At 41.9% G+C, this 9592-nt stretch overlaps 1 protein-coding gene across 1 annotated transcript; it reads right to left on the bottom strand.

Moving 5' to 3' along the window:
• Positions 1–8137: 8137 nt before the first annotated feature.
• Positions 8138–9518, bottom strand: dctpp1 (dCTP pyrophosphatase 1). Its single transcript, XM_052138006.1, has one exon. It carries the CDS (start codon positions 9432–9434, stop codon positions 8928–8930), a length of 507 nt encoding a protein of 168 aa, XP_051993966.1. The 5' UTR covers positions 9435–9518; the 3' UTR covers positions 8138–8927.
• Between the last annotated feature and the right edge of the window lie 74 nt (positions 9519–9592).

The raw sequence follows: 9592 nt of genomic DNA, 5'->3' as shown, positions 1-9592 counted from the left end.
CATTTTTATTCATGTTGTTGCAATTGCATACTATTGATTTATAATGCATTTGTAAATGTATTATTAATGTTTAAATGGGAACAACCCCTTTATAAACTTTTAACAAATGGCAACATTAATGTAAAGTGTTCTAGTGAACACACTTTAAACCTGCTACTTTAGCAGTACACTCAAAACTAGCATATACGTCCTAAAGCTTCAGCTATACCTGCAAACTTTAGACAGAATAGTCTGCGAAGCAAGAAGGAAAACTCTGCTCCCTGTGCACAACAGAGACCAGAAATGCTGATCACAAATTCATTTTCCACAGATGAAATGACTAATGGGCCAGAAGGCTGGGGAGTGATGGTAAATGAATAAAAACAACCTTGCAGCAGGAGGAATTTTATTAAGTAAAATGGGAATGTAAAGCAAGCATGAAATGAAGGCGGGCTAGCAGCATTCAGCGGCAGACCTGGAAAGTAGGCCAAATCTGCACAGAGAGACTCATTTTAGGATTTATGTCGCTGTTAATCCATCTCCTGTAATTTCCATATGTAAACATAGCTAGCTAAACACCTCGGGGGCGGAGTGAAACTAAAAGCTATTCGTTCTTAATAGATATTGAAGACCAAGTACTTTCCATTGAAACTTTAATAAGAGATTAACAGCCGAATATTTGGCTTGTTCATTATAACCTGCTGCCCTATGCGGACTGACTCAGAAGTCAGCGGACTATCAGTCATTTATACCTGCACTAGTTGAGATATGGGGAGGAGTTGCCTAATTAGGCAACTTTATAACCATTACCAGAAATCATGATAAAAGTCCATACGAGCCTAACTTTCTACACGGCTTTAACAAACATGATCAGGAGAACTGTACCATCCCAGCTGCCAATGAAATATGCAAGCAGACATGGCCCACGCCACAGGCGCCATGCATAATCTATGACCTTACACGGATGAACCAGTACCCAGCCATGACTGGATCATTTCTGCCTGACGCCACGCTGGATGGCGATAAGAGGGTTGCTCCAGCTGGCATGGATAATGCCTTCCTTTACACAGAGGGCCAAGTTTCCCCTGAACAGTGTTGTGGCTCTATATCATATTATGAGGATCACTGCCAGTTGGAACGGCACCTCCACATACTGTGCAAAGGAATCACGGCACAGGGTTTTAGAAGAAGACAAAAACACCTAAATACGTAGATCTCACAACTGGTCTATGTAGTCCTGTTTGTGCAACAGTGTAAGTCGTGGCGTTATGCCGAAAGCGATAGCAGCTAGATTTAATTAAGCTTTCCGTCTAATTCAGTGATTAGTGGATGCTAGAACTGGACAACAGGGCAGTTAATTGCTATTCCCAGACCGCTGTTACCTTACTCTATCAAAGTGGGATTTCCAGCCGTTCAGCATCTGCAGATTAAGTTCTACAGTGAAAGTTACCGTCACGCTCGACTTGGTTTTCCATTTCATCGGCAGGCTCAATGAATCCCTCCTACGCCAAGTTCTGAAGCTAAGCTCTTGACGTCTGGCGCGGCGGCAATGTCTCGAGCAAACATTTGGGTTTTTTGACTTCACTATCAAGTATAAATTGACAAGAAACCCCTTTCTTGTTATCGCAGAAACGATAAGTGATACTAGCTGGGAAAACCGCATACTCATTACCCCTCGAGGAAGTATAAATGCTGGAGTGGGACAACTACATCTCACCAAGCTATCCAAAGTAATAAGGCGGTGAGGTAAACTGCAGACAGAGCCGATATCGAGACGCTGTTGCTTTGATTGCTCGCTCATTGCAGTGTGCGTATGCATGTGTGTTGGACAGAAGGGGACTGGTTGTGTCTGTTGGGAGATGTGTGTGGCATGAGCAATGACCTGTCAGCTCAGTTGAAAGATGCAGCTGCTTTGGCCAGAGTGAAAAATAAAACATGGAGGAGTGATAAGACAGACGGAGACCAAACGGCTGGAGATTCCTCCACGAATAGCACCAGATTTGACATTGTGAACGAAGGATTTTAAGAAAATATATATTTCTGTTGCATTCCATTATTCTGTGTTCTACTTTGTACATGGCTGACACCCATAACTGCAGAGTCAATATACAGTACCTCATAGCGGTGATTCTCAAATGGTGGTTTCTGATCCAAAATTGGACAGCAGGGGTGGAAAAAAAACAATGCTAAATTCAGATAATAAAATGCATCTAACAAATATATTTGCATACTTAGGGTAGGAAGCTTAAAGGGACAGTTCACCCAAAAATGAAAATTCTCTCATCATTTACTCACCCTCCTGGCATTACAGATGTACAGTATATGACTTCTGCTGAACACAAACGAAGATTTTTAGAAGAATATTTCAGCTCTGTTGGTCCATACAATGCAAGTGAATGGGTGCCAAAATGTTGACGTTCCAAAAAGCACATTAAGGCATCATAGAAGTCATCCATACGACTCCAGTGGTTTAATCCCTGTCTTCAGAAGTGATATGATAGGTGTGGTTGAGAAACAGATCAATATGTATGTGTTTTTCTCTATAAATTATTCTCCCTGTCCAGTAGGGGGCGATATGCATGAAGAATGCGAATCACCAAAACCACAAGAAGAAGAATGTGAAAGTTAAAGTGGAGATTGATGGAGCAGAGAGGAGAATTTATAGTAAAAAATAACATAAATATTGATCTGTTTCTCACCCGCACCTATCATATCACTTCTGAAGACATGGATTAAACCACTGGAGTCGTCTGGATTACTTTTATGCTGCCTTTATTTGCATTTGTGATCTACAGAGCTGAAATATTCTTCAAAAAATCTTCATATGTGTTCTGCAGAAGAAAGAAAGTCATACACATATGAGATGACCAGGGACAGATTACTGACCGGGCCAATGGGGCCAGTGCCCAGGGGCCCTTGACTGCCCGGGGGGGCCCTGGGCTTTAAGCATGCACAATCTAGTTTGTTAATCCCCCCCCCCCGCTAGAAAACCCTTTTGGCCATGAACAACGATCACCCTGCCGCTCCGCAACTTTTGGGCATGACTAACGAAGCCCCCCCCCCCCCCCCTCTTTTTGGGTGAATGGGGCCCTTGGACATAATTGACCATAGGGTTTTTACCAGTCATAATCCGTCCGTGGGGATGGCACGAGGGTTAGTACATTTTGGGTCAATTATCCCTTTAATAGGCTAATCAACTTTAAAAATGCAGGAGAAAAGTCTTCCTAAATCTACTGTTGTTGTTGATATCAAACTCTACTGTATTTTGGTGCAAATTCATCTCTTACTTGGTCGAAGCTAGCCAAACTAGCTAGATCCCAACATGGATAGGTTATGTGACATGCCCCCATCATTAAAAAAAAAAAAATGACTAAATCAGACTACATGAACCAGGACAACAATATTATATATTTTTTTATTTTCTATTGTCTAATTTATAAATAATATTAATACATACATTTAAATGTTTGATTTTAAAGACATATTGATTTATTTACCTTTGTGCAATTAAAATATATTTGGTCCGTGTTGGGCTACCATTTCATTTCCAATGTAAAATGTGGGTCCTGACCCGAAACCAGTTGAGAACCGCTGCTTTTGGTACTGTATAGAATACCTCAAGCTCAAGCCAAACTGCAGAGCTGGAGTGTATTTATGTGAAGTGTCAATTCTTCATCTGTATTCAGCTTTAGTCTGTGAGTAACATAAATACTGAGAACCTGCCTAGGGGCCCTGCTACCTGAGTTTTCTGAGAATCCAGCAAGCACAATCGCACACACACACACACACACACACACACACACACACACATTGACGCACGATCAGTCGTATTTGGATGAAGTATGCAGAAGAGAAAGAAAAAGACGTCTTTATACGATGATGACATTGTAGATGTTCTCCCTCTGCATGATAGACTATTAAACACATTTAGCCAATTAAATAAATAAATAAAAATAAGCATGCCATCTTGTGATACAGAACAATCTCTCTGGCACCGTAACAGGCCTTGCAGGTTCTCCGTTGATTAAATATGTATGCTAGATCTCTGATATTAGAGGAGAAACTGTTTCATCGGTTCTGAAGAATCTCAACGGTTAAGAAGGTCTAAAGAGGGGCTAAAGAGGCATTTGCATCTGTTAACGTAAAGTCTTTATGTGGAAATGCAATATTCACATGTAGTGGATAAATTAGACATACATACATGTGAAACACATATTCAACTAATGCTTTTTTGTTTGTCTCATGTTCACTGTCTGTATGACAAGCTTCATGTGTGAAAATGCCCTCTGGTGGTAGCTTTTCAAACAACCACTGGTCTGATCTGATTACTAGTACAGCAAGTCAATTGAAATCTCTTCCATAGCAACAGTCCTACATGGCAACAACTATCTTGAATACTAGATTGCCATTATGGACTGCCTCCCTCTCAACAGAGACATCAGTTGGGGTCTTTCATCCTGAGAGAGAGAGTGTAGGCAGAATAACTACAGCGGCAACAGCTGGATAAAAAGGCAATCTTCATATGCATTACAAATATGAACAATTTCAGTTCATGACTCATTATTGTATTGTAGATTTATAGCAACACTGATAGAACCCTAATACAATAAAACAGCACCATAAATTAGATATGACAGGAAGTGTTGACAAAAATAATGAATGGATAAATAGACTCGGGGAAACTCATTTAAATAGTCATGTTTTATGTATGAAAATAAATGTTTAATTTTGCATTGAAATGCAGCATATAGTTTGGTTTTCCACTGATGACTGAATCAACCATGGCTTCTAAACATGAAGAGTAAACAGAGCAAGCAACTATGTGACACTCTGAAATTCATTTCTACTTGGAAAGAAAAAGAAACATTTGCATTTCAGCCAGGAATGTCCTTTTAGAATTAGACTGTTTTCCCCCCGAGCAAAATTGCTTCTCTTGAGATTGTTTCTTCAAAGGTGTAGCCTATAAGATACAGTTTCAGCCTCACCGTGTTTTCCTTTCATTAAAGGGACAGTTCACCCCAAAAAATGAAAATTCCCTCATCATTTACTTGCCCTCTTGCCATCCCAGATGTGTGTGACTTTCTTTCTTCACCAGAACACAAATGAAGGTTTCTAGAAAAGTATCTCAGCTCTGTAGGTCCATACAATGCAAGTGAATGGTGGCAAGTACTCTGAAGGTCCGAAAATGACATAAAGGCAGCATAAAAGTAGTCCATAAGTCTCCAGTGTTTAAATCCTTAACTTCTGAAGCGACCCAATCGGTTTTGGGTGAGAACAGACCAAAATGTAACCCCCTTTTCACCATGAGTCTCCTTGCTGGGGATTACACTTCCTATAGCGCCATCTGGCGCTCTGCGTGCGTCAAGCACCAGGAAGTGTAATCGAGTTTGAAATCATGATCGTGCCCAGAGACTGCAATGGCAAGATCTATTATGAAAAAGGAAGAATGGATTGCTTTTATGCTGCCTTTATTTTCTTTTTGGACCTTTAGAGTTCTGGTCACCATTCACTTGCATTGTAAGGACCTACAGAGCTGAGATATTCTCCTGAAAATCTTCATTCATGTTCTGCTAATGAAAGAAAGTCAAACACATCTGGGATGGCATGAGGGTCAGCAAATCATGACGGAATCTTCATTTTTGAGTGAACTGTCCCTTTAAGGTAGATGGTTGATTTAGGGTTCTGGTGGCCTCTCCAGCATATTGCAGCAGGGAGACTGGAAAGGAAGTATTTGTGGAGAAAGAGCAACTCCGTGACTGGCCTTCTCCCTTCATTGCTTCCAACTCACACAAAATCACCTTTGCTTCAGCACTCTCTTTTACTTTCATTTGTCTGATGCTGTTTTTGCTGCAACCATGAAGGTTTCGTGGGAAATAACTGATGGTATCTGGGTTGTTTGTGCACCCATCCACTCTCCTGTCCACTTAAACGAAGGCTGGAGTCATTGGAGACATTACTCAAAATGTACTGACATTATTGCTGAGGGAATGTGTGGCCCCTTTTTTATGGTGTCACAGCAAGAAAATCACGAACCGCTCTTTCCCCGTGCAGAAGTGTTCCATCTCCACAGTACATGACTTTGATTTGACTGGCTGATACACGGTGTATATGTTCTCTTCCTCTGGGAAAATGTTCTTCTATTGAATTGATCATTATGGATGAAACCATACAAAAACAGACTTAACGACTGCACAGACAGCCACCACCTCCAATAGCCCATGGTTGTGGGTACCTGCAAACTGACCCTTTGCCAAGCTCCGCCCCCTTGGTTACGGTCCCTCAGTCTGACGAGCTCTGCAGAACTCCTCATAGGAATGAATGGGAGATTGCAGTGAACGACGAAAAATGTGGAGACTGTGAATCAGAATCTAGGCGAACGATTATTACAGTCACTTGAAAAGAGAAAAAGTTCATTTAATAGCGATTACACGTGTAATATTAACATGTAATTAGTGTAAGTGAACAGAGCTGCATATAACATCTCTTATCACTCAATTTGATGCTGTGAACTGTTTATTTACTATCACTTTTACTATGACTTGAATCGATGCATGAATTAACGTTCAGTTATTGGCTTTAATTTGTCTTCAAGCAAACTTAGGTGTTGTTGCAGATGTTTTATGTCCATTAGAGAATGAGGGCTGATGCAGTTGAATCCAGAACATGCTCTCTGGGTAACTCATGTCACTATTACAAATGACCCGACAACAGTACCACCACTCCCTATAAGCAGACTGCGCAGTCTGCATAGGGCACCAACTCCCTAGGGGGCACCATCTTACCCTAGGTGGGCACCAGAAAGTTCACTGGCTGCCCTTACTCGCACGTTATATGTTATTCAAGGACCCGAAAGCAGTTACGGAACACAGATGATCGCTTCACGCTCATATCACATCCTGGAACTCTGCATTGGGCATCAATTTGGCCAGCGGTGGCCCTGCCCGTCAACAACGTGTTTCCAGTTTTTGGATAATTTTTATAAAATCCTGGTTAAAAGTACTCAAACACACATTACTCCCATAGGCTGCCATTGGAAAATAGCAATCCCAAGAGTAATGGCAGCAGGGCAACAGTTGCTAAGACAGGATTGGTCAGAAGTGTTTTTAAGGCGGGGCTTAATGCAAAGGGTCTTCTTTAATATCCATACTTCCTACTTTGGACCGCACCGTGACTGGACAGGCCATTTCTGAACACCGAATAGGCACCATTATGTAAATGTGGATGGTTATATGTTTTGGTTATGTTGTATTTTGGTTTCTGCAAAAATCCAAAGATTTTTTTTTTTTTTCATTTTCTCCTAAAATTGGAATGCCCAATTCCCAATGAGCTCTTAAGTCCTTGCAGTGGCGTAGTGATTCAATCCAGGTGGCGAAGGACGAATCACATGGCTTGTGTAGCGTGTTCCCGTGGAGACTAAGCGCATGTGGGGACCCACGCTATTCTCCGCAGCATCCACTCACAACTCACCACGAGCCCCACCGAGAGCGAGAACCACATTATAGTGACCACGAGGAGGTTACCCCATGTGACTCTACCCTCCCTAGCAACCAAGCCAATTTGGTTGCTAAGGAGACCTGGCTGGAGTCACTCAGCACACCCTGGATTCAAACTCACGACTTTGAATACTCGCTGAGCTACATGGGTCCCCGAAATCCAAAGATTTAAAGATTTACACCCCATCTACAACAAAAAAAGCTCATGATGTTTTGAGTCTACTGATCTAAATCATCTTTTATTCGTGACCATATGTATATGCAATTGTAGGAATACTAACATCATACTGTATCATTTATTTTATAATAAGCATGTTTTCGTCCTACGCCACCACAAGGACATAAGAGTGCATCGGGAATTCCAAATCGTGGAGAATATTGCTACATGTTCTTCCTGGATGCCAATTGTTTGTGCCGTTTTTAATGATTATACACTCTTCTGAGGCTCCATCAATAACAGGCAGTAGTGTGAAAGTGCGGCTCTAAATTGGTGGCTTATTCTTTATGCATTACAGTTTAAGATATCATGTCATGGCATTAATTATAAAAAGTAAACACTGAACTCACTGCAAGTCTAAAAGAAAACTATTTATAATCTCATCAGGGCCACATCTGGACAAATCACGAGCACATGGAGTGGAAAACATTCGAAACCATTGATTACATACGGCTTTTTAATGCAGTCCAAAGTCAGCAAAAGTACAAATAATGGGAGCAATGAAACTTAAACATAAACCAAATTGTTGTTTAGCACTTTTAATGTAAAAGGAGGATTATTTGATTACTCTGTACTCCATGTATATGATCAACCTTCAACCAATGCAGACAATCCTGTTATTTTTAGCTCCATTAAGCTGTTGGAGCACTTTGCACTCAGGTTTAAATGTGACTGCATGAATGTTACACAAAAGTCCACATTCTCTGATATATAAAGATTTACTCCCAAAACAGGTTCAGTTTTTGTTACTAGACCACAAAGCCATTAACGTCTAAACTCTTTCTACATGTTCTGCAACATAGTGGATATTGTGTTTTTACATGAAGACAAGTGGCAGAAACTATCCGCTGTAAAATAATGTCAGAAACCCAATTTTTCCAGAAAAGTCACATATAGGTCACGTGTGTTTACTTGACACCGAGTACTGTATGGTGGAGCTTTACTTGTTTGTTAGGGTAAATCCACACAAAAAAAAAAACACACATTTAGGCTGCTAATGTAGTACACATGCAAACATGTTTCAATGGGATAACAAAAGCACAATGAAAAACCTCTTGACCAGGGTAGTGCCATTCACTAAAGTTTAAAATGGATAAAATCAGCAACTTTAAGAGCACATTGTGCTTATTCTGTTTTCTAAAACTCTTTCAAGGCACTTAACACATCAACAAGTGAACTTATATTCAGTTCTAACACCAGTGTTTGCCTCTCTGGCTAAAGCAGTGGAATCGACCGCATCAGTCCTTGTATTCTGTGTATTTCTTGGCCGATCCGTGCACTTTGCTGGCCGGGTACTTGAGTCTGTTGAGGGCCATTTTATGCAGGACGGCTTGGGGCAAATCCACGTGGCATTTCTCGGCCAGTTCCACTAGATAAATCAGTACATCGCTGAGCTCCTGGGCCAGATGCGCCCGCTCCGGCTCGGTCCAGTCCGGCAGACCCTCCGCCACCTCCCCGCGCCACTGGAAGAGCTCCGACACCTCGCCGACCTCCCCGACCAGCGCCAGCAGCAGGTTCCGCGGCTGGTGGAACTGGTTCCAGTTCCTCTCGTCCGTGAATTCCGCTTGCATGCGACGGATGTCTTCGAGAGAGGGGTCGGCGCTGAAGTTGAACCGTTCGGCCTCTTGACGCTGGATTTCTCCATTCACGTGTGCTGTGCGCTTAATGCCCGTTTCGCCGTTGTGTTCGAGCACATTTGATGCGACTCCGTTGTTACGAGAAGGCCCGTTTTGTTGCGTTGCCATTGTAATTCAGACGACCAAGAAAACCGATCCTTGAAAATAACGGAGCACGTTAAGATCAGTCACAAGCAGAACCACGCGTGAATCTCCCGCCAGCAGCGCGGTTTGTGAAATACGTCATAAGAAGTCGCCGGAAGCCTTGCTGCTGCGCGACTGGCATT

The sequence above is a fragment of the Xyrauchen texanus genome, chromosome 11 (assembly GCF_025860055.1).
Source record: "Xyrauchen texanus isolate HMW12.3.18 chromosome 11, RBS_HiC_50CHRs, whole genome shotgun sequence".
Taxonomy (NCBI): domain Eukaryota; kingdom Metazoa; phylum Chordata; class Actinopteri; order Cypriniformes; family Catostomidae; genus Xyrauchen; species Xyrauchen texanus.
The sequence above is the reverse complement of the archived record's forward strand: the minus strand, read 5'-3'. Positions and strand labels throughout refer to the sequence as shown.